Source organism: Schistocerca piceifrons, chromosome 10 (genome assembly GCF_021461385.2).
Source record: "Schistocerca piceifrons isolate TAMUIC-IGC-003096 chromosome 10, iqSchPice1.1, whole genome shotgun sequence".
NCBI classification, from domain to species: domain Eukaryota; kingdom Metazoa; phylum Arthropoda; class Insecta; order Orthoptera; family Acrididae; genus Schistocerca; species Schistocerca piceifrons.
In genome coordinates this window covers 125,852,580-125,878,606 of record NC_060147.1, presented here as the reverse complement: position 1 = coordinate 125,878,606, position 26,027 = coordinate 125,852,580, and the positions used below count along the sequence as shown (strand labels likewise).

Genomic DNA, 26,027 nt, shown 5'->3' with positions numbered 1-26,027 from the left:
CCAGTTAACATTGTCAAAACCTTTCTCTAAGTCTACAAATGCTAGAAACGTAGGTTTGCCTTTTCTTAATCTTTCTTCTAAGATAAGTCGTAAGGTCAGTATTGCCTCACGTGTTCCAACATTTCTGCGGAATCCAAACTGATCTTCCCTGAGGTCAGGCTCTACAAGTTTTTCCATTCGTCTGTAAAGAATTCGCGTTAGTATTTTGCAGCCGATGCTTATTAAACTTATAGTTCGATAATTTTCACATCTGTCAACACCTGCTTGCTTTTGGATTGGAATTATTATACTCTTCTGGAACTCTGAGGGTATTTCGCCTGTCTCATACATCTCCTCTCTTGCTCACCAGATGGTAGAGTTTTGTCAGGACTGGCTCTCCCAAGGCTATCAGTAGTTCTAATGGAATGTTGTCTACTCCGGGGGCCTTATTGCGACTTAGGTCTTTCAGTGCTGTGTCAAACTATTCACGCAGTATCATATCTCCCATTTCATCTTCATCTACCTCCTCTTCCATTTCCATAATATTGTCCTCAAGAACATCGCCCTTGTATAGACCCTCTATATACTCCTTCCACCATTCTGCTTTGCATTCTTTGCTTAGAACTGGGTTTCCATCTGAGCTCTTGATATTCATGCAAGTGGTTCTCTTTTCTCCAAAGGTCTCTTTAATTTTCCTGTAGGCAGTATCTACACTCCTGGAAATTGAAATAAGAACACCGTGAATTCATTGTCCCAGGAAGGGGAAACTTTATTGACACATTCCTGGGGTCAGATACATCACATGATCACACTGACAGAACCACAGGCACATAGACACAGGCAACAGAGCATGCACAATGTCGGCACTAGTACAGTGTATATCCACCTTTCGCAGCAATGCAGGCTGCTATTCTCCCATGGAGACGATCGTAGAGATGCTGGATGTAGTCCCGTGGAACGGCTTGCCATGCCATTTCCACCTGGCGCCTCAGTTGGACCAGCGTTCGTGCTGGACGTGCAGACCGCGTGAGACGACGCTTCATCCAGTCCCAAACATGCTCAATGGGGGACAGATCCGGAGATCTTGCTGGCCAGGGTAGTTGACTTACACCTTCTAGAGCACGTTGGGTGGCACGGGATACATGCGGACGTGCATTGTCCTGTTGGAACAGCAAGTTCCCTTGCCGGTCTAGGAATGGTAGAACGATGGGTTCGATGACGGTTTGGATGTACCGTGCACTATTCAGTGTCCCCTCGACGATCACCAGTGGTGTACGACCAGTGTAGGAGATCGCTCCCCACACCATGATGCCGGGTGTTGGCCCTGTGTGCCTCGGTCGTATGCAGTCCTGATTGTGGCGCTCACCTGCACGGCGCCAAACACGCATACGACCATCATTGGCACCAAGGCAGAAGCGACTCTCATCGCTGAAGACGACACGTCTCCATTCGTCCCTCCATTCACGCCTGTCGCGACACCACTGGAGGCGGGCTGCACGATGTTGGGGCGTGAGCGGAAGACGGCCTAACGGTGTGCGGGACCGTAGCCCAGCTTCATGGAGACGGTTGCGATTGGCCCTCGCCGATACCTCCAGTGGTGTCGCGACAGGCGTGAATGGAGGGACGAATGGAGACGTGTCGTCTTCAGCGATGAGAGTCGCTTCTGCCTTGGTGCCAATGATGGTCGTATGCTTGTTTGGCGCCGTGCAGGTGAGCGCCACAATCAGGACTGCATACGACCGAGGCACACAGGGCCAACACCCGGCATCATGGTGTGGGGAGCGATCTCCTACACTGGCCGTACACCACTGGTGATCGTCGAGGGGACACTGAATAGTGCACGGTACATCCAAACCGTCATCGAACCCATCGTTCTACCATTCCTAGACCGGCAAGGGAACTTGCTGTTCCAACAGGACAATGCACGTCCGCATGTATCCCGTGCCACCCAACGTGCTCTAGAAGGTGTAAGTCAACTACCCTGGCCAGCAAGATCTCCGGATCTGTCCCCCATTGAGCATGTTTGGAACTGGATGAAGCGTCGTCTCACGCGGTCTGCACGTCCAGCACGAACGCTGGTCCAACTGAGGCGCCAGGTGGAAATGGCATGGCAAGCCGTTCCACAGGACTACATCCAGCATCTCTACGATCGTCTCCATGGGAGAATAGCAGCCTGCATTGCTGCGAAAGGTGGATATACACTGTACTAGTGCCGACATTGTGCATGCTTTGTTGCCTGTGTCTATGTGCCTGTGGTTCTGTCAGTGTGATCATGTGATGTATCTGACCCCAGGAATGTGTCAATAAAGTTTCCCCTTCCTGGGACAATGAATTCACGGTGTTCTTATTTCAATTTCCAGGAGTGTATATCGCTGGTGTGATTGTCGATTGTTTCATGTTTATTTACTCTGTCGTTATCTCGAAAATATTCGTAATTAATTCTGTTTCTTGAATCTCTGTTTTGTTGAAGTATAATAATGAGTAAAAGTAAAGTTATTAGAAATCCTCTGAAGGCTTTTAAGAAAAGGAGAAATGTTGGAAAGCCAAAGGTATGTGTTATTAGTGTAAACAATAAAGACGATAACCAAGTGAGTGAACCTAACCTCTCAAGTACACCTGCCCATAGCAGTCAAAGTGGGAAAGAAAATTCTTCACAGAACAAGCTTGGTTCAGTGAGTGAAAACTATGAATGTTTTATGGGCGAATCGGATGTGAATGAAATATTTGATATGTCGGTTCTCAAAGGAATTTTTTCAAACTGTGTAAGATGTATTCATTGTAGTGAAGTTGGTCTGGAACTCTCCATAATAAAGCACGCAGGACTTGCTAGTGAAATACAACTGAAATGTGATAAGTGTTCATACATGACCACCTTTTGGAACAGTGTTGCAGTAACTGCAACTGAAGAAAATGGTAGCAAAATCTACGAACACAACAACGAGCGATGCTTGCTTTAGACAAGGAACGCCTTCGGGCTGCAGACAGGGCTGTAAAGAGTCTAGAAATACAAGCAAGAGTAAACAGGAGGAGGAACAAGAGGAAGCTGGAGGAGGAGTTTGCAGAGGATGAAGATAATCCATCCTATGGACCTGGAATGCACTAAAAAGTTAATCCAATCTTTGTTGCTCGATTCCCAAAACTTTTATTTTCTCATACTAATTACATGTTTTCTAAGGATCTTCCAAACATATTTGTTTCAAACTTTCAGTAAATGTTACACAGTACCTTCTGCATAATTTAACACAGCCTTTTTCCAAAAAACTGTATGTTTTTGAATATATAAATAAAAAATTGCAAAAAAATGTTGTGAATTTTCATTACAATTGAAAAAAAATCATCTTTAATAACTGAACTAAAATTTTGTAAAATCCCTGTGTTTAGTTGTAGCCCATATTCCAATAAATAATCTGTAAAAAGTTCAACATCCTACCTCAAATACTTTGTGAGGAAAGATGAATTTATAAGCGTTATTTTAACATTGCAAGTATAGTGCGTTCCGGAGCCCCTTAAGAAGCGAAGTTTCTATGGAATCCAGTATACATCTGAATCACAGACACATAATAAGAACACGTCCACTAGTGCTTCGAGGACGAAACTTGGAAACCATATAAGTAGATTACGTAGATTAATTGTCCTAAAATATAAATAATACATAATTGTAAGCAATCCACACAGATGGTTCCGTTACAGATTTTGATTGGATGTGACTTACGTGAACTGTCGGTTTGTAGTGTTTGTTTTATTAGATTCGTCCAACAGGTGTGAATACATTCCCACTGCATTCTTATCGTCGTACACGTAAATTTAAACCGTGTCAAGCGAGCGCTCATTTGGGGGCAGGGTGGAGGTCTGTTGTGTTTTCCGCTGCATCTGTCTCGGTGCCAGTGACGGCCGTGTCTTGATTAGAAGGAGGCGAGTTGCGGGCCTGCAGCCAGCCTGTCTGCTTGCTAGACACACTGAATCTACGCCTACAGTTCTGGTCTGAGGTGCAATTTCTTATGACAACAGGAGCGCTCTCGTAGTCATGCCACACACCCTGACTGCAAAAGTGTAGGTTTGTCTGGTGATTCGTCCACCTGTGCTGCCATTCATGAACAGCGTTCCAGGAGGTGCTTTCCAACAGGATAACACTCGAACGACCGCCGCTGCTGTAACCCAGTATGCTCTACACAGTGTCGACATGTTGCCTTGGCCTGTTCAGTCACCAGACCTGTCTCTAGTCGGGCAGAAATGGTACATCATCGGGCGAGAACTCCAGCATCCTGTACTGACTGACCAAGTGCAACAGGCATGAAACCACCCGAAAACTAACATCCGGCATCTACACAATACATACGTGTCTACGTGCTTTCATTCAACATACTGGATGTTACACCGGTTATAAATCTATCAGTATTCCACATTTGCATCTACATCTACATCTACATCTACATCCATAATCCGCAAGCCACCTGACGGTGTGTGGCGGAGGGTACCTTGAGTACCTCTATCGGTTCTCCCTTCTATTCCAGTCTCGTATTGTTCGTGGAAAGAAGTATTGTCGGTATGCCTCTGCGTGGGCTCTAATCTCTCTGATTTTATCCTCATGGGTAATGACTTACCTCGCGCTTGCATTAACCTGCGATCTTGCAAAGTTAACACTGAATTATGTTACCTAGACAAATGTATTCCTGAAGATGAATTATTGTTGTTGTTGTGGTCTTCAGTCCTGAGACTGGTTTGATGCAGCTCTCCACGCTACTCTATCCTGTGCAAGCTTCTTCCTCTCCCAGTACCTATTAGAACGTACATGGTTCTGAATCCGCTTAGCGTATTCATCTCTTGGTGTCCCTCTACGATTTTTACACTCCACGCTGCCCTCCAACACTAAATTGGTGATCCCTTGATGCCTCAGAACATGTCCTACCAACCGATCCCTTCTTCTAGTCAAGTTGTGCCACAAACTCCTCTTCTCCCCAATTCTATTCAGTACCTCGTCATTAGTTATGTGATCTACCCATCTAATCTTCAGCATCCTTCTGTTTCACTTCCATACATGGCTAGACTCCATACAAATACTTTCGGAAACGACTTCCTTACACTTAAATCTATACTCGATGTAATCAAATTTCTCCTCTTCAGAAACACTTTCCTTTCCATTGCCAGCCTACATTTTATATCCTCTCTCCTTGGACCACGATCAGTTATTTTGCTCCCCAAATAGCTAAACTCCTTTACTACTTTAAGTGTCTCATTTCCTAATCTAATACCCTGAGCACCACCCGACTTAATTCGACTACATTCCATTATCCTCGTTTTGCTTACCTCCGGAATATTGTACCCAAGAGGACGCCATAATCATTTAACCATACAGAAAAGTTGCATGCCCTCGGGAAAAATTACGGCTGCAGTTTGCCCTTGCTTTCAGATGCATTATACTACGTTAATTATTTTTTGGTTGGGACTTTTTATGTCACTGTATCTGAAACGCAATAAGTTGTGGTATTAGAAATAAATAAATAAATAAAGTAAAAAAATATAAAAGTAAATAAAGCTAACGTGAACGTAACGCTCCGAGCGGAAAGCTATCACGAGCTTCTAACAACTGCATGTCTACTGGTCCTGCAATAATTCATTGCAGAACATGCGCAAAATTGAAATTTCTCATTTCGTGTGTTCATATAGAACATTCATTTAAATCTCTGTCAAACTGCTCCCTTACATTGTACAAATGTACAACCAATAACGATAAACGACAGTTGAAGGCAGCACCAAATCATTTACACAATTAATTGCAGCTGTGAACTCAGTCTCCAAGAAGATTGGTAATGTGAATAGTAATTAGGGTACCAGAATGAGATTTTCACTCTGCAGGGTAGCGTGCGCTGATATGAAACTTCCTGGTGTAAGTAGGCTGTTCAGGTTTTTCTATTGGTAATGCCAAGTAGCGCTCTGTATGAAAATCACTGACTGTGCTGTGTGCAGTCTGTGGCTGGTTGGCATTGTTGGAATATTCGCTATTGTAGTGTTGGGCAGTTGGATGTGAACAGCGCGTAGCGTTGCGCAGTTGGAGGTGAGCCGCCAGCAGTGGTGGATGCGGGGAGAGAGATGACAGACTTTTGAGAGCGAATGATCTGGACGTGTGTCCGCCAGAAAAAGTAAATTTGTAAGACTGGATGTCATGAACTGATATGTATATTATGACTTTTGAACACTATTAAGGTAGATACATTGTTTGCTCTCTATCAAAATCTTTCATTTGCTAACTATGCCTAACAGTAGTTAGTGCCTTCTGTAGTTAGAATCTATTATTTAGCTGGTAGTAGTGGCGCTCGCTGTATTGCAGTAGTTCGAGTAACGAAGATTTTTGTAAGTGATTCATGAAAGGTATAGGTTATTGTTAGTCAGGGCTATTATTTTGTAGGAATTTTTGAAAGTCAGATTGCGTTGCGTTAAAAATATTGTGTGTCAGTTTAGTGTTGATCAGAATAAGTAATGAGACTAATGTCTGAGTACGTTCAGTTTTGCTCAGCTGTTTGAAAATCAAATAACGTAGAGGTTTATCAGCACAATCATTCATAAATTTTTCTAAAGGGATGTTTCACTGGCAGATTAAAACTGTGTGCCGGACTGAGACTCGAACTTGAGACCTTTGCCTTTTGCGGGCAAGTGCTCTACCAACTGAGCTACCCAAGCACGACTCACGACCCGTCCTCACAGCTTTCATTCCGCCAGTAGCTCGTCTTGTACCTTCCAAACTTGACAGAAGCTCTCCTGCGAACCTTGCAGAACTAGCACTCCTGGAAGAAAGGATATTGCGGAGACATGGCTCAGCCTTTCTTCCAGGTTTGCTTGTTCTGCAAGGGATGCTGAAGAGCTTAAAAGCGGTGGCTCGTTTCTTTTTCTTTTCTTTTTTTTTTTTTTTTTTCAAGTTACTATTCCTTGCAGTAGGGGCTATGATTTTTTGATATTTTTTGTCTAAACCAGCAAGCAAAACAGAGGCCACTACTTCCACCACATCAAGTGGATTTAGTGCTCACGTACTCACGCTGAGCCATAAACACTTCCCAGTTTATCAATGGGGAATAATTGAAAATGGTTATTACTGTCATCGATGCCATGCGTGTAATGGTCGTGCCAGGCGCGCGATATTGAATCTTTATCCTATCGTTAGTGGCGCGAGACCTTATAGCAACCGTTATAGTTCCGCATTCTTCTGTTACACTAGGGGTCAGTTCACGTAAGGAAAGAGAGAGAATGTAAGATTTACGGACTCATTTATTAAACAGTTGAGAATCGAACAATAATACAACCAAATGGGGGTGGAGGGAAGAAAGATTCGAGTTCAGCAGCCTGCCCCAACGTACGTTCGTAACACGCCACGATAGCACGAGGAGAGGAATTTTAGTAACGATCAAACAGAATACCATTTAGTAAAGGAAGGGGTTGCAGGCGCGCAACGACCACCACCAGGAATTAGCCGAGACTAAGAAGATGCTACCGTGCGTGAATCGCTCGGTAGCCTCCCGTATTAAAGCAATAAAACCCGAAAGATGCGAAACTATTCACAATGACCTATCAGGTCCCCTCTGGGCCGCAGGGCGCGAATCTACAGTGCACGTCGGCGCTCCTGCTTACCGAACTTCATCTCCTGGAAGCGGCACCTCCGGTCTCTGGCACGTCGCACTAGAACTGCCGCTACTGCCCCTTTGTCAAAATGGTTCAAAAGGCTCTGAGCACTATGGGACTTAACATCTATGGTCATCAGTCCCCTAGAACTTAGAACTACTTAAACCTAACTAACCTAAGGACATCACACAACACCCAGTCATCACGAGGCAGAGAAAATCCCTAGCCCCGCCGGGAATCGAACCCGGGAACCCGGGGCCCCTTTGTCCACCACCCATCCGCAGAGGGCGGTTGGCGCCCGCCAGCGAAAAACGGGCGCGCACCTGAACTGGCCAATCATAGGGCCGGTATTTCACAGGGAGGCGACCTCGCGACGTTAAAATTGAGAAGAAATATCTGCTACAAGGTTGGTAAGGCCACTACTGAACTTCCAAACGCCACCACGTGCTACCCTGGCGATCGGGAGAAGGATAGGAAACGGGGAGCCATCATGGCTGCTAGGAAGACTGTTGGCCTCGCCCATAAATAAAGAAAATTCCTACCGCCAAGCTCCTCTCACAGATCAGTGTGAGACAAGCTGTAAAAATCGTCAAATAAATCAGGCAACCGATAGAAATTATTAATATAGCCTGAATTATTATTTTACCGAATACCAGAATGCGTGGATTAGAAATATGAAATGCGAGGACTGAATGGTGAATGAAGTGCACGTCTTTCAAGCTTCTGTGTAGTTTGGAAGGCAGGAGACGAGGTACTGGCAGAATTGAAGCTGTGAGGGCGGGTTGTCAGTCGTGCTAGGGTAGCTCAGATGGTAGAGCACTTGCCCGCAAAAGGCAGAAGTCCTGAGTTCGGATCTCGGTCGGGTACACAGTTTTAATTAGCCAGGAAGTTTCAGTAATTAGAGTAGTTCGTTAGGCAGGAACATTGCAGGATGCTGTGCTCACGTTGTGTCTCTCTCTCCCCGCCAGGTACGAGTTGAAACCGAATGGGACGAGCGGGCTGCGGACGTGTCAGCCGTCGTGCGCCTCTGGCTGCCCTGACGGAAGGTGCACGGCGCCGAACAGCTGCGAGTGCGATGCAGGCTACCACCAGGCCGAGGCAGAAGACGGCCTCAGCACGTGCGTGGCGACGCTGCGCTGCTGGACCAACGGCTCCCAGGGGTGCCAGTGCGTCACGGGGTACAAGCTGACGCTGAGCGACGGAGGGCTACTCGAGTGCCGGCTCGACTGTGGGGCTCTGTGTGGACCTTACACAGTCTGTAAGGGACCCGGCGGGTGCAGGTGTATGAAGGGCTACAGGTGAGTGAGTTCCCTTCTCCTCGTCCGCTTCTACAATCAACCTGGGACTGCTAGTTTATATACAGGGTGGTCCATTGATAGTGACCGGGCCAAATATCTCACCACATAAGCGTCAAAAGAAAAAAAACTACAAAGAACGAAAGTCTAGCTTGAAGGGGGAAACCAGATGGCGCTATGGTTGGCCCGCTAGATGGCGCTGCCATAGGTCAAACGGATAGCAACTGCGTTTTTTTTTAAAAATAGGAACCCCAATTTTTATTACATATTCGTGTAGTACCTAAAGAAATATGATTGTTTTCCGCTTTGTGGTAGTATAATGAATTCTACTCTGCTTTTGTAAATGATGAAAGTCTATGTGAATGCAGCTTGCCGCTAACTTGGTGTAATGTTTTGTCTGTACAGAAGTGTATCTGTCGCCTTTATCGCTCTTTCCCTCTCACACATAAATCGGTACAATAAGGTCAGGGCTTCGTGTTTTCTAGTTAGGCTGATCCGTGAAAAGACAGAGAAACAATTATGCTAATGGAGGATTCTCTCACTCTCTCTCTCTCTCTCTCTCTCTCTCTCTGTCCTCTATCTGTGTACAGTTTAAATATATTATTTACGTGAAATCAGCCTAGTAGAATCTCTGGTGGAGCCCTTCGTCTTAATATTCAGCGGCTGGCTTGCTAGAAAAGATCTTTACATTTGTTATTATTATTAAGCGCTGCATTCAGTTGGGAAAATCGATCGTTTGAACAATTCGTTCAGTTTACGACAGATCTAAAATTTCAGATGTGGACGAAGCCTTTTTGCACGATTTAAAAAAACTCAGAGATTGCAGGCTCTCTTCGTCACAGCTGAAACTTCCCAATTAATTACAGGGCCCAGACAATCATCAATGGTTCAGACAGAAAACTCATTCGTCATTCACTCTAGAATAAAATGGTCACAAACCATATTTCTGAGGAAAATTGTATATTGAATCCATTTCCGTACATGTTCCGTTTTCTGTTGGTTCCAAGTCTCATGTAATTTTCTTTTACAGGTTTTTCTTTCTCTTTATCTATCACGCAAGCGGCACAAACTTTCCTAGCTCGCTTTAGCGCGAAGAAGAGTAAATAAATCTCCTTTAGCAATCCAACAATCTTCCAACCGATACTTCCGAAGCTGTTCCTCTCTCTCTCTATAATAACCATGGAGCATACATTTCTGTACCTCTGTTGTTCCAAAGAATAAACGTACTAGAAAAATACCTTGGCGTCAACGAGCTGTCGGCGCATATATTACTAGAAAATCTGATCAGATACTTTTCAAACGTAAATACATGTGGATGATTTGGTTGACCATTATTAATTATTGCGTGGTAGAGGGTAATTTTCCGTGGGGAGATTACAGTAGATGGCGAAGTAATAGTCACAAACATATGGCTCACAATTTTAGACGAACAGTTGGTAACAGGTAGGTTTTTTAAATTAAAATACAGAACGTAGGTACGTTTGAACATTTTATTTCGGTTGTTCATTTCTGAGAACGCATGCTGTTACAGCGTGATTACCTGTAAATACCACACTAATGCAATAAATGCTCAGAATGATGTCCATCAACCTCAATGCATTTGGCAATACGTGTAACGACATTCCTCTCAACAGTGAGTAGTTCGCCTTCCGTAATGTTTACACATGCAGTGACAATGCGCTGACGCATGTTGTCAGACGTTGTCGGTGGATCACGATAGCAAATATCCTTCAACTTTCCCCACAGAAAGAAATCCGGGGACGTCAGATCCGGTGAACGTGCGGGCCATGGTATGGTGCTTCGACGACCAATCCACCTCTCATGAAATACGCCATTCAATACCGCTTCAACCGCACGCCAGCTACGTGCCGGACATCCATCATGTTGGAAGTACATCGCCATTCTGTCATGCAGTGAAACATCTTGTAGTAACATCGGTAGAACATTACGTAGGAAATCAGCATACATTGCACCATTTAGATTGCCATCGACAAAATGGGGGCCAATTATCCTACCTCCCATAATGCCACACCACACATTAACCCGCCAAGATCGCTGATGTTCCACTTGTCGCAGCCATCGTGGATTTTCCGTTGCCAAATAGTGCATATTATGCCGGTTTACGTTACCGCTGTTGGTGAATGACGCTCCGTCGCTAAATAGAACGCGTGCAAAGAATCTGGCATCGTCGCGTACTTTCTCTTCCGCCCAGTGGCAGAACTGTACTCGACGTTCAAAGTCGTCGCCATGCAATTCCTGGTGCATAGAAATATGGTACGGGTGCAATCGATGTTGATGTAGCATTCTCACCACCGACGTTTTTGAAATTCCCGATTCTCGCGCAATTTGTCTGCTACTCATGTGCGGATTAGCCGCGACAGCAGCTAAAACACCTACTTGGGCATCAGCATTTGTTGCAGGTCGTGGTTGACGTTTGACATGTGGCTGAACACTTCCTGTTTTCTTAAATAACGTAACTATCCGGCGAACGGTCCGGACACTTGGATGATGATGTCCAGAATACCGAGCAGCATACATAGCACACGCACAAAGCGAAAAACATTCATATTTCTTTACGTACTACACGAATATGCAATAAAAAGTGGGGGCTCCTATTTTTAAAAAAACGCAGTTGATATCAGTTTGACCTGTGGCAGCGCCATCTAGCGGGCCAACCATAGCGCCATCTGGTTTCCCCCTTCAAGCTAGACTTTCGTTCTTTGTAGTTTTTTCTTTTGACGCTTATGTGGTGAGATATTTGGCCTGGTCACGACCAATGCACGACCCTGTATATAAAAATGAGAGTTAATTCGTTTGACACAGCTGGTACTCGAGCCAGCTCTGGTCTCTTGCTTGTATAGATGAATACAGGAGAGTGCTACCCACTTCCAGCAGCTGGTTCTTCATCAACCTTGGACTGATAATTGTCTAGATAGATAAAAATGAGAGTTAACCCATCGACATACCTGGAATTTGAGTCAGCCCTTTTCTGTTGCTTGTCTAAAGGATTAGGTGGTGTCTAAGGCACCAAACAACACTGAATCCCCAAAGAAACTGGTATAGGCATGTCTGTTCAAATACAGAGATATGTAAACAGGCAGAATACGACGCTGCGGTCGGCAACACCTCCATAAGACAACAAGTGTCTGGGACAGTTGTTAGATCGTTTACTGCTGCTACAATAGCAGGTTATCACGATTTATGTGAGTTTGAACATATTGTTATAGTCGAAATGGTTGAAATGGCTCTGAGCACTATGGGACTTACCTTCTGAGGTCATCAGTCCCCTAGAACTTAGAACTACTTAAACCTAACTAACCTAACGACATCACACACATCCATGCCCGAGGCAGGATTCGAACCTGCGACCGTAGCGGTCGCGTGGTTCCAGACTGTAGCGCCTAGAACCTCTCGGCCACTCCAGCCGGTATTGTTGTAGTCGGCGCACGAGCGATGGGACACATTATCCCTGAGGCGGCGGTGATGTGGGGATTTCCCCGTACGACCATTTCACTAGTGTACCGTAAATATCAGGAATACGGTAAAGCAACAAATTTCCGACATCGTTGCGGCCGGAAGAAGATCCTGCAAGAGCGGGACCAACGACGACCGAAGAGAATCGTTCAACGTGACAGAAGTGCAGCTCTTCAGCAAACTGATGCAGATTCAATGCTGAGCAATCAACAGGTGTCACCGCAGGGACCATTTGACGAAACATGATCGATACGGGCTGTCGTAGTCGAAGGTCCATTTGTGTACCCTTGATGATTGCACAACAGAAAGCCTTATGCCTTTCCTCGACCCGTCAACACCGACATTGGACTGTTGATGCCTGGAAGCATGTCGCCTGGTCGAACTAATCTAGTTTAAAATCGTATCGAGCGAATGGACGTGTACGGGCATGGAGACAACCTCGTGAATCCATGGAGCCTGCATGTCAGCAGGGGACTGTTGAAGCTGCTGGAGGCTCTGTAATGGTGTTGGGCGCTTGTAGTTGGAGTAATATGGGACGCCTGATACGTCTAGATACGACTCTGACAGGTGACACGTATGTAAGCACCCTGTCTGATCACCTGCATCCATTCAAGTCCATTGTGCATTCTGACGGACTTGGGCAATTCCAGCAGGATAATGTGACACCCTACACGTCCAGAATTGCTAAACAGTGGATCCAGGATCTCTCTTCTGAGTTTAACCACTTTCGCTTGCCACCAGACTCCCTAGACATGAACATTATTGAGCATATCTGGGATGCCTCGCAATGTGCAGTTCGGAAGAGATCTCCACCCCTTCGTACTGTTAGGGATTTACGGACACTCCTGCAGGATTCATGATGTCAGTTCCCTCCAGCACTTCTTCACCAGTCTGGAACCGCGCGACCGCTACGACCGCAGCTTCGAATCCTGCCTCGGGCATGGATGTGTGTGATGTACTTGGGTTTGTTAGGTTTAAGTAGTTCTACGTTCTAGGGGACTGATGACCTCAGATGTTAAGTCCCATAGTGCTCAGAGCCATTTGAACCATTCTGAACCACTAATTCACACATTAATCGAGTCCATGCGACGTCTTGTTGCAGCACTTCCGCGTGCGCACGGGGGATCCACACTATATTAGGCAGGTGTACCAGCAGTTTCTTTGCCTCTTCAGTGTAACCAACAGCCCAAGTGAAGAAAAAAATGCCGCTTTCGTTCAGTTGTCATTTTTAATTCGGTCTGTAATTAATTACCCTAGATTAATGTGTGTAATTTATTTGCAGCGACAATAGATCATTTGTTGAGATCGAGAGGAACGACCCCCTCCGCTGTGAGCCCGTCTGCAGACATGGCTGTGGCGAAGGGAGATGCGTCGCTCCGAACAAGTGCCAGTGCAGCAATCCGCTGAAGGTGAGGCAGATATACACGTGTGTGAACGCCAGGTGCCACGCTCCAGGCACGTGTAGGTGCTGGCCCAACTACGAGAGTGTCCCAGGGAAGCCCAACAGGTGCAGGCCACACTGCGACCCACCGTGCGAGAACGGCACCTGCGTCGCACCTGGCCGGTAAGTACTGTCAGGCGAAACGTTTAAAAAAAATCTGCCTCCGGGTAAGTACCATTTTACAACCTTTTTATAATTTTCTCAAAGATGCCAAATTCTTTTGGACCAATTGGACTGTCTCTAGATAACAGAGACACTTCACTATGAATCTGTTTGCTTAACATTATATCTCACCATATCAGGATAAATCCATACTAATACACTACTGGCCATTAAAATTGCTGCACCAAGAAGAAAAGCAGATGATAAACGGGTAGTCATTGGACAAATATATTATACTAGAACTGACATACGATTACATTTTCATGCAATTTGGGTTCATAGATCCTGAGAAATCAGTACCCACAACAACCACCTCTGGCCGTAATAACAGTCTTGATACGCCTGGGCTTTGAGTCAAACAGAGCTTGGATGGCGTGTACAGGTACAGCTGCCCGTGCAGCTTCAGCACGATACCACAGTTCACCAAGAGTAGTGACTGGCGTATTGTGACGAGCCAGTTGCTCGGCCACCACTGACCAGGCGTTTTCAATTGGTGAGAGATCTGGAGAATGTGCTGGCCAGGGCAGCAGTCGAACATTTTCTGTATCCAGAAAGGCCTGTACAGGACCTGCAACAAGCGGTCGTGCATTATCCTGCTGAAATGTAGGGTTTCGCAGGGATCGAATGAAGGGTAGAGCCACGGGTCGTAATACATTTGAAATGTAACGTCCACTGTTCAAAGTGCCGTCAAAGCGAACAGGAGGTGACCGAGACGTATAACCAATGGCACCCCATACCATGACGCCGGGTGATACGCCAGTATGGCGATGACGAATACACGCTTCCAATGTGCGTTCACTACGATGTCTCCAAACATGGATGAGACCATCATGACGCTGTAAACACAATCTGGATTCATCTGAAAAAATGTTTTGCCATTCGTGCACCCAGGTCCGTCGTTGAGTACACCATCGCAGGCGCTCCTGTCTGTAATGCAGCGTCAAGGGTAACCGAAGCCATTGTTTCCGAGCTGATAAAAAAAAATGTTCAAATGTGTGTGAAATCTTATGGGACTTATTAACTGCTAAGGTCATCAGTCCCTAAGCTTACACACTACTTAACCTAAAGTATTCTAAGGACAAACACACACATCCATGCCCGAGGGAGGACGCGAACCTCCGCCGGGACCAGCCGTCCGAGCTGATAGTCCGTGCTGCTGCAAACGTCGTCGAACTGTTCGTGCATATGGTTGTTGTCTTGCAAACGTCCCTATCTGTTGACTCAGGGATCGAGACGTGGCTGCACGATCCGTTACAGCCATGCGGACAAGATGCCTGTCATCTCGACTGTTAGTGATACGAGGCCGTTGGGATCCAGCACGGCGTTCCGTATTACCCTTCTGAACCCAGCGGTTCGATATTCTGCTAACAGTCATTGGATCTCGACCAACGCGAGCAGCAATGTCGCGATACGATAAACAGCAATCGCGATAGGCTACAATCCGATCTTTATCAAAGTCGGAAACGCGATGGTACGCATTTCTCCTCCTTACACGAGGCATCACAACAACGTTTCACCAGGCAACGCCGGTCAACTGCTGTTTGTGTATGAGAAATCGGTTGGAAACTTTCCTCGTGTCAGCACGTTGTAGTGTCACCACCGGCGCCAACCTTGTGTGAATGCTCTGAAAAGTGGTGTTGCTCTTCGTGGTGTTGCAATTTTAATGGCCAGTAGTGTATCACTCCGCGTAAAGGTGGCCTCATCTGTGAATATACCGAGCGAGGTGGCGCAGTGGTTAGCACACTGGACTCGCATTCTGGAGGACGACGGTTCAATCCCGTCTCCGGCCATCCTGATTTAGGTTTTCCGTGATTTCCCTAAATCGTTTCAGGCAAATGCCAGGATGGTTCCTTTGAAAGGGCACGGCCGATTTCCTTCCCAATCCTTGCCTATCCCGAGCCTGCGCTCCGTCTCTAATGACCTCGTTGTCGACGGGACGTTAAACACTAACCACCACCACCATCATCATCTGTGAATAGCATGAATGGCACAGATCCGAGAATCGTGGTTGCCTGCTGAAGAAACTGCTGCCGATGTGGAAAGGCGCTAGTAAGCTCTGCACACGCTGTAAATGATAGTAGTAACAATTGTGATGGAGAATGTTTCACACGGTCGTCTGGCTTGTCCTGTACTGGCGGTCCAACTGCCTGGTACTGACACGGCGGTCGGCTTCCACAGTGTTAATCACATTTTCGTACAAGTCTGGTGTCCGAACATTTTGGGTACGGCCTCCATGATATCCTGCTTCCTGAAACGATTCTGTCTCAGACAAACGACGAAACACTGTTGCAACACTGCGTGCTGTGGTTGTTGTCAGCGGGGATAGGTCTCCTGATACGTGCAGTCCACCGCCCGTTGCCATTTGCCTCCCCCTAAGTAAACACCATGCCGGCAAGCTCTCGAATACGTAACTATTATGTACGAGGCTGTATCACATCCACTACAAGGTGAGTCAGCGAGAGAAGTAAATCGGACACAACATTAGCAATTACTATGGCAGGAGAGGGCGCTAGGGCATGATGTATGAGGAACAGTGCCACCCTCTAGGAGGAAACCATGCATGCTGTAACTGTGGCTGTATTATACAGCACGTATTACTCCTCATTCTCTGTAACAATGAAAGCCGGTCACACCAAAAGAAATGCACACTACTTTTTTAAAAATCCATCTTTTATTCTACATGTTTGAAAGTTTTACAGTGTATAGATACATCCTTTAGGAACAATATTTTCATTTGTCCACATAATTTCCATCCTTCTCAACTGCCTTACGCCATCTTGGAACCAGCGCCTGTATACCCGCACGGTAAAATTCTGGATCAACCTGTTGGAGCCACTGTTTGGAAGTGTGGACAAGGGAGTCATCATCTTCAAACCCTGTTCCACGAAGAGAGTCTCTCAGTTTCCCAAAGAGATGATAGTCACATGGAGCCAGGTCAGGACTGTAAGGCGGGTGTTTCAGTGTTGTCCATCCGAGTTTTGTGATCGCTTCCATGGTTTTTTGACTGACATGTGGCCGTGCATTGTCGTGCAACAACAAAACGTCCAGTTTTTGCCGATGTGGTCGAACACGACTCAGTCGAGCCTGAAGTTTCTTCAGTGTCGTCAGATATGCATCAGAATTTATGGTGGTTCCACTTGGCACGATGTCCACAAGCAAGAGTCCTTCAGAATTGAAAAACACTGTAGCCATAACTTTTCCAGCAGAAGGTGTGGTTTTGTATTTTTTTTTTTTTTTCCTTGGGTGAATTTGCATGATGCCACTCCATTGATTGCCTCTTCGTCTCTGGTGAAAAGCGATGGAGCCATGTTTTATCACCTGTCACAACTCTTCCAAGAAATTCATCTCCGCCATTTTCGTACTGTTCCAAAAGCTCGCTGCATACCGGTTTTCTCGTTTCTTTGTGAGCCACTGTCAACATCCTGGAGACCCACCTGGCACAAACCTTTTTTAGCGCCAACACTTTCAGTATTCTGCAAACACATCCTTCCCATATCCCAACGTAGCGTGACAATTCGTTCACTGTGTCAGTCACCAATTCGTTAACTCTCTGCATATAGTCGGGAGTGTGTGCAGTACGAGGCGTGCCACTGCGAGGACAATCCTCAATATTGCCGTGCCCGCTTTCATCACGTAACCTGCTTGCCCACCGACTAACTGTACTGCGATAGACAGCGGCATCTCCATACACCTTTTTCAACCTCTTGTGGATGTTTCCCACTGTCTCGTTTTCACAGCACGTTGCTTCTGACGAACGCCAAGTGTAGCAGCCATCTTGAAGACATGCTGTGACGGCGTCACTCACGGGAACAGGTTGAACTAAGTTTGAAAACAAGCGGGAAAGATGTGTCTACACACTGTAAAAGTTTCACACATGCAGAATGAAAACTGTATTTTTTCAAAAATAGTTTGTATTTCTTTTAGAGTGACCCTCGTATCATGGAGAGATCACTACAACACAACAACATAACCATCTTTTTTGTTTTGTTTCTTTTTTTATCATAGGTGCATCTGCTTAGAAGGGTACGAACTGCGCATCGGAAGATGTAGACCCAAATGTAAAAGCAACTGCGGCTACGGAAGCTGCGTAGCTCCCGACAAGTGCGAATGCTGGACGGGATACGAACTGGCGACCGACGAGACAGGGCAGGTAACATGTGTCCCGCAGTGCAAACCCGCATGCGTCCACGGCGAATGCAGGGGACCCAACAAGTGCAAGTGCTGGAGAGGGTACCGGAAGAACGGTTCGGTGTGCGAGCCAGTCTGCGCGCAGCCGTGTACCAACGCAGACTGCGTGGAGCCGGACACGTGTCGCTGTTGGGACGGATTCAGCCCCGCACCCGAGGACGACACCAACTCGGTGTGCCAGCCCACGTGCAATACCACGTGTGTCAACGCCACCTGTACAGCCCCGAACACGTGTACGTGCCTGGAGGGGCTTGTGCGCGACAGCCGAGACACCACCGGAGCTGTCTGCGGGGTTCCTTGCCCCCTCCACCTGTGTTCTGAGGAGCTTCGAGGGGAAAATGGATGCCTCATGGCTGGTGAGGATCAAGACTGCGTGTGTGAAAAAGGTAAGGGTCGGTGTTACAAATGCTGAAGCACTGGATTCTGTTTTACCAAATAGCTTCAGTGATAAATGCAGATAAGCAGTTGTTAGCATCCCACTTAGTAAAATGAATCGACTTCATTTACTTCCGGTACGATGGACGTGGAAGAATTATGGGCAAATTTTAAACACATTGTAAATCACGCATTGGAGAAGTATGTCCCGAAAAAGTGGGTTACGGACGGAAGGGACCCACCGTGGTTCAACAGCGCAATTCAGAGAATTGCTCAGGAAGCAAAGACAGTTGCACTCGCGGTACAAGAAAGATCGCGAGAATGAGGACAGGCAAAAGTTAGTAGAGATTCGTGCTGCTGTAAAAAGAGCACTACCACCGTCATACCTTAGCAAAAGATCTTGCTGAAAGCCCAAGGAAATTCTGGTCTTTCGTAAAATCGGTAAGCGGGTCGAAGGCTTCCATCCAGTCACTCACTGATCACTCTGGCCTGGCAACGGAAGACAGCAAAACGAAAGCTGAAATTTTAAATTTAGCATTTGAGAAATCGTTCACGCTGGAGGATTGTACAAACATACCGCCGTTTGAGTCTCGTACAGATTCCCATATGGAGGACATAGTGATAGACATCCCTGGGGTTGTGAAGCAGCTGAATGGGTTGAAAATAAATAAATCGCCAGGTCCTGATGGGATTCCAATTCGGTTTTACAGAGAGTACTCAACTGCATTGGCTCCTTACTTAGCTTGCATTTATCGCGAATCTCTTGCCCAACGTAAAGTCCTGAGCAACTGGAAAAAAAGCGCAGGTAACGCCTGTATATAAGAAGGGTAGAAGAACGGAACCTCAAAATTACAGACCAATATCCTTAACATCGGTTTGTTTGCAGGATTCTCGAACATATTCTCAGGTCGAATATAATGAATTTCCTTGACACAGAGAAGTTGCTGTCCATGCATCAGCACGGCTTTAGAAAGCATCGCTCCTGCGAAACGCAAATCGGGCTTTTTTCACATGATATCTGGCGAACCATGGATGAAGGGTATCAGATGGATGCCATATTCTTTGACTTCCGGAAAGCGTTTGACTAGTGGCTCGAAGACTTATAAGTAATAGAACCCAGTACGTTGTCCTCGATGGTGAGTGTTCATCGGAGGTGAAGGTATCATCTGGAGCGCCCCAGGGAAGTGTGGTAGGTCCGCTGTTTTTTTCTGTCTACATAAATGATCTTTTGGATAGGGTGGATAGCAATGTGCGGCTGTTTGCTGATGATGCTGTGGTGTACGGGAAGGTGTCGTCGTTGAGTGACTGTAGGAGGATACAAGATGACTTGGACAGGATTTGTGATTGGTGTAAAGAATGGCAGCTAACTCTAAATACAGATAAATGTAAAATAATCCAGATGAATAGGAAAAAGAATCCCCTAATGTTTGAATATTCCATTAGTAGTGTAGCGCTTGACACAGTCACGTCGATTAAATATTTGGCCGTAACATTGCAGAGCGATATGAAGTGGGACAAGCACGTAATGGCAGTTGTGGGGAAGGCGGATAGTCGTCTTCGGTTCATTGGTAGAATTTTGGGAAGATGTGGTTCATCTGTAAAGGAGACCGCTTATAAAACACTAATACGACCTATTCTTGAGTACTGCTCGAGCGTTTGGGATCCCTATCAGGTCGGATTGAGGGAGGACATAGAAGCAATTCAGAGGCGGGCTGTTAGATTTGTTACTGGTAGGTTCGATCATCACGCGAATGTTGCGGAAATGCTTCAGGAACTCTGGTGGGAGTCTCTGAAGGAAAGGAGGCGTTCTTTTCGTGAATCGCTACTGAGGAAATTTAGAGAACCAGCATTTGAGGCTGACTGCAGTATAATTTTGCTGCCGCCAACTTATATTTCGCGGAAAGACCACAAAGATAAGATAAGAGAGATTAGGACTCGTACAGAGGCATATAGGCAGTCATTTTTCCCTCGTTCTGTTTGGAAGTGGAACAGGGAGAGAAGATGCTAGTTGTGGTTGCACCGTATGGTGTATTGCGGAGTATGTAGATGTAGATGTAGATGTAGATAAATGTGACAAGAGCCTTCCTCCTACATTTATACATATAGTGTGCAGATCAGCTTACAGCGTGTGTCTGAGAGTACTTATGGTAACGTTATCACTTGCCCCACCCCTCCTGTCCCATTTAAGAATAGAATGTGACAAAATTCAGCCACACCACACAGTACTTCGTGATGGTTTTTTGTCATCAGCCAATGTGGCCCACCAGAACTTCCTCTCCTGTGCCAACTTCTTCACCTGACTGAAACACTTGCACCCAGTAGCATCAATCATTTGTTAGACACAGGGGATAGGCAAAATAATGTGAACACCTGTACTTACTTGAGAATGGTTTATTAATAATGGGTTGAACCCCCATTTGTCTGTAATACAGCTGCGATTCTTCTTGGAATACTGGCATGTAGTGATTGCATATCCTCTAGTGGAATGTTATGCTATTCTTCGATCAGAACATCTTCCAACTCCTGTAGTGACGAGGCAGGTGGAAATTTGCTCTGGTTCAAATGGCTCTGAGCACTGTGGGACTTAACATCTGAGATCATCAGTCCCCTAGAACTTAGAACTACTTAAACCTAACTAACCTAAGGGCATCACACACATCCATGCCCGAAGCAGGATTCGAACCTGCGACCAAAGCGGTCGCGCGATTCCCGACTGTAGCGCCTAGAACCGCTCGGCCACTCCGGCCGGCCACAAGGGTTCGATAATGTTCAAGTCTGGGGACTGTGCTGGCCAGGGAAGAAGCTGCAGTTCAGTTGCATCATCCTCGTACCACGGTTGTACTGTACTGGCTGTGTGAATGGGTGCATTAGCAATGAAGAGCGTCCTGAAATATGGCATCATCGGTGGGGAACAACATTTGAATCATGGGGGTACACCTAATCACTTAAAATGTTCACATAATCGTCGGCTGTAACACGGCCTTTGAGAGTAATGATAGGATTAGAAGAATACCATGATATTGCTGCCCACACCATCACACTTCCTGTTGTGTTGGCTGAAGAGCCAACACCGTGTTACTAGAGGAGGCCGAAATGCACGCGTTTTAGCTCACGCAGGCGGGCGTGAGGAGGGATAGACTATACTGACGTGAGGTCTGGAACATGACAAGGAATGAGAATTCAGAAAGCGGACGTAATTAGTTTGGTACTTAACTTTAATCCATTAATGATAAACGTCGCTCTTGATGGTACATGAGTCACAATATTATCTGTTCACATAGTACTTATAGTAACTGAATTTGGCGTCTTGCTAGGTCGTAGCCAATGACGTAGCTGAAGGCTATGCTAAACTGTCGTCTCTGCAAATGAGAGCGTATGTAGTCAGTGAACCATCGCTAGCAGTGTCGGCTGTACAACTGGGGTGAGTGCTAGTCGAGTCTCTCTAGACTAGACCAGCCGTGTGGCGGCGCTCGGTCTGCAATCACTGATAGTGGCGACACGCGGGTCCGACGTATACTAACGGACCGCGGCCGATTTAAAGGCTACCACCAAGCAAGTGCGGTGTCTGGCGGTGACACCACAGTTGTACTGTACTGGCTGTGTGAATGGGTGCTTTATCGTCCTGACATATGGCATCATTGTTGAGAAACAGTTGAATCATGGGGCGCACCTGATCACCTAAAATGCTCACATTATCATTGGCTGGAACACGGAAACTGAGAGGAATGGTGAGATCAGCAGAATAGGATGCCCACACCATTACAGTTCCACCTCCACGCTTAAACGTTTGAGTCAAGCAATCAGGATTGTAGGCTTCTTTTGGCGTTCTCCAGACATTAATCCTGCCCGATGTTGGAAATAACGAAAACTTTGACTCGTCGGACCATATGACGCGTTTCTACTGATCAGCTGTCCTGCATTTATACTCCCGACACCATATTTTACGCTTCTTTGCGTTGGTTGTCGTCACTAATGGTTTCTGTATAACAGTTCGTCCATGAATATTCGCTTTATTGAGTTCCCGGTGGACTGTGTCGATAGCTCCGGGGTCTCGAAGATGGCTATTGCGCTCTGCTTTCACTTTAGCCGACGTAGCTTTGTGTTGTTTTGACACAATTCGTGTTAGCGTACGACGATCTCTGTCATTTAGTTTTGATTTGCGCCCGCTATTACGTTTACACGATGATGTCTTTCCGTGTTTTGTGTAGCCTGTCATGACTGCTGAAACAGTTGCTCTTGAAACAGTCAATAAGTTGGCTGTCTTGGTTACTGATGCTCGAGCTAATCTGGCCCCCACAATTTGCCCTCTTTGGAACTCTGTTAGGTCATTCGTTGCACTTCGACCTCGGCCTCTGAATGCAAATACGAAGCGTGCACTACTCGTAAACAACCTGCACTGATGCCTAGGCCGTACTGAACACGCACAGTCCAGCTAGACACGTACCTTAAGCCGCCAGCACACGGACCGTGCAGCCGAACGTTGAGCGTTGAGCGTGCCGAGTTTCTGACGTCATAGCGTGGAATAGCACGTTCGGGAGTCTTTCCGAATGTGCTGAGCAATATCTGGCATGTCAGGTATTCTGAACGTGCGTCTGAGCGTTGACCAATGAGATGGAACAACGCCACCTACGTCACACGCACGCCGTCTCCCTTCAGTACAGAGTTGTGAGGCGCCATATTGGCACTCATTTCAAGCTTATATGTATATATGCGGTTTCTGAGCACCAGCAAATTGAGAATCACTGGAAAACCCATTGTTAGTTGTGTGATTCGTTTCCAATAAAATAATGAGAATCATCACACTCGTGGCAAAAGAATTATTGTAACTTGCGTATTATGGGTTAGGTTAGTGTTGTTTAACGTCCCGTCGACAACGAGGTCATGAGAGACGGAGCACAAGCTCGGGTTAGGGAAGGATGGGGAAGGAAATCGGCCGTGCCCTTTCAAAGGAACCATCCCGGCATTTGCATGAAACGATTTAGGGAAATCGCGGAAAACCTAAATCAGGATGGTTGGAGACGGGATTGAACCGTCGTCCTCCCGAATGCGAGTCCAGTGTGCTAACCACTGCGCCACCTCGCTCGGTGCGTATTATGAGAGTATGCTATTTGAAGGCAGAGACACACTGAAGATCCACCCAAAACGCATTGTTCTTGGTACAATTTGTTATAATTAAATTTCAATTAGTAACATAATTATCTACGATTTAGGTTTTTAGCTAGGGGTAACACAATATGGCTAAGTGCGAGGAACGTGTTGTTGGTTTAGCGTAAAGAGTAGCGTCTCTATCCACCAATGAGTTTAGCTTGGAGCTGTGGTTCGCGTCTTAACACTTTCCAATTTTTTTATCCTAACATTCGCGGTTTTATTAAGTTCTGATACTTTATTATTAGTTTAATATAAGTATATATTATAATATTTGATTTTATGCAAATGTAAGCTCACCTTTTTTTGAGGGGTGACTTTGTTCGATTGGCTTAATCTACAGGACAGCTTGCGCTACTTGTATAAAGATATTTTGCTCCTTTTTATTTTACGCTTCGTAATTCACATGTTGCAAAGATTCTGCTACTGGGTAGGAACAGTGATCAAGTAAGACTGACTTTGGGGTGTTAGTAAAATGTGAGAATGATGAAATAACGTTTATCTTATGTGGAGAAGTACTCCAAATTTGTACCGCACTGTTTGTAATGGAACTTTTTGTGGTGTGCGTAAGACCTTCAGTACACACACCATCAGATTATTTCAGATTATTTGACTTGTCGCTCTAACGAAGTAGGCGAGTGTCAGCAATATGCCTCGTGGTCTTATTGCGGCGTGTTTATCTTCTGTCGTTAGGTCAGACGATAGAAATGCCACTTGCACGCTTAGAGTAGCAGATTGACGGTGACCAACTTTAAACAGAACTTGATTAACTTTCACACACATTTATTGAAATAATAACAAGCATAAAATTACTTAACTTGGTTCTTGATGCTATTTACAATTGACAATCTGAAGTTCCTTTGGTATTGGTACGTTAATCTGATTCTCACATATATCTCTGACACTTAACAAAAGTGTCTATACATTTGTCTTCATGGCTATGTACAGGAATATGGTAATCTTATTAGGCACAGACTGAAACTTGACTATAAACTGCTACAGACAAATGTAGAACTCATACAGACTAATGCAGACTGGTACAGACTGGTGCAGACAAATACAGACTGACTAATCGGACGTCTGTACACTCATTATAATACCTCGCGCATTCATGTATCACTGTGCGAGTGTGATCTGCGAGGAGAAAAGGTTCTACATTAGCTGCAATCTCATTGGCTGCGTTATATATTAATACGCGGATCTGCAGAAGCAGAATTTGGTCCGTCTCTATGGCAGCGCCATCTCGTAGTGCGGAGATGGACGAGCACTGCGCCTGCACTGTTGTGCTTAGCGGGGCGCGCTCTAGTGGGAAAGTTGTGTACGCGCTGACTATGCAGAACTATGTACACAACACTTTTTTAAGCCTGTGTCATTGATTGGACATGGTACTTTCCTTTTCGTGGACGATGAAGGAAATGTGGAAATGTGCATTTTAACACAGCTAACGTGGGAATTTTACGTGCGCCTGTTGAGTAAACAGTGTGATTTACGAACTAGAAACATCTCTCAACTGCCACTGGAGTGCGTTGCGATCGCGTATACCACGTTGGGGCCCACGTACCGTACGCACAAGTCTCATCGTTCCTGAGCGTTCAGCAGCGCGTTGAACTTGGAACGCACAACGTTGACGTTCGACAACACGGTCCATGTGCCGATGGCTTTACTTGAGTTGTTGATAGTCAAATACAACCATCCCATTACTAAAACTACTCACATTATTTTGCCTATCCCCTATATATTACCATCTCTGTCTTCCCCTACTGCCTTTACCCCCTACAGCTCCCTCTTGCACATTGGAAGTTATTCCTTGACTTCTTAACGCAAGCCCTATAATTCAGTCCTTTCTTCATGTCAATGTATTCCAAATGCTCCTTTTCTTACCGATTCTACAGAGAACCTCTTCATTTCTCATCTTATTACTCCACGTAATTTTGAACATCCTTCTACACCAACTCATGTCAGTCGCTTCAATTCTCTTCTTTTCGTTTTCCCATACCCAGTGTTTCAGTTGCAGACAACGCTGTTCTCCGATCGTTTATACTCAGAAATGTTTCTCAAATTAAGGCTGAGTCTTGATACTAATCGGCATCTTTAGGCCAGGAATGTTCTCTTGGTCTGTGACGGTCTGCTTTCGTAGCATGTATGATTTTTCTTCCGCGGTAGCTGAACTCCTTCATTTCGTCTACTTTGTGGCCCTCAATCTAATTCCTGCTACTCCTCATTACTTTCATCTCTCTCAATAAATACTTTCTATTCATTCGGCCCTTCATTTCATTTGATGGGTCCTGTAACTCTTCTTCCCTTTCTCTAACGATACTAATATCATCAGCGAATTTTATGGCCCTTGGTGCATCATGGCA

The 26,027-nt window shown here is 45.8% G+C and overlaps 1 protein-coding gene across 1 annotated transcript in view; it reads left to right on the top strand.

Annotated features, from left to right (window-relative positions):
- The window catches only part of LOC124718927, a 153,949-nt gene that overhangs the window by 92,104 nt on the left and 35,818 nt on the right, over positions 1 to 26,027 (top strand). Inside the window, exons 6-8 of the mRNA XM_047244581.1 lie at positions 8,556 to 8,885; positions 13,639 to 13,920; positions 17,965 to 18,533. Coding sequence (XP_047100537.1) covers positions 8,556 to 8,885; positions 13,639 to 13,920; positions 17,965 to 18,533 — 1,181 coding nt within the window. The remainder of the gene's footprint in view (positions 1 to 8,555; positions 8,886 to 13,638; positions 13,921 to 17,964; positions 18,534 to 26,027) is intronic.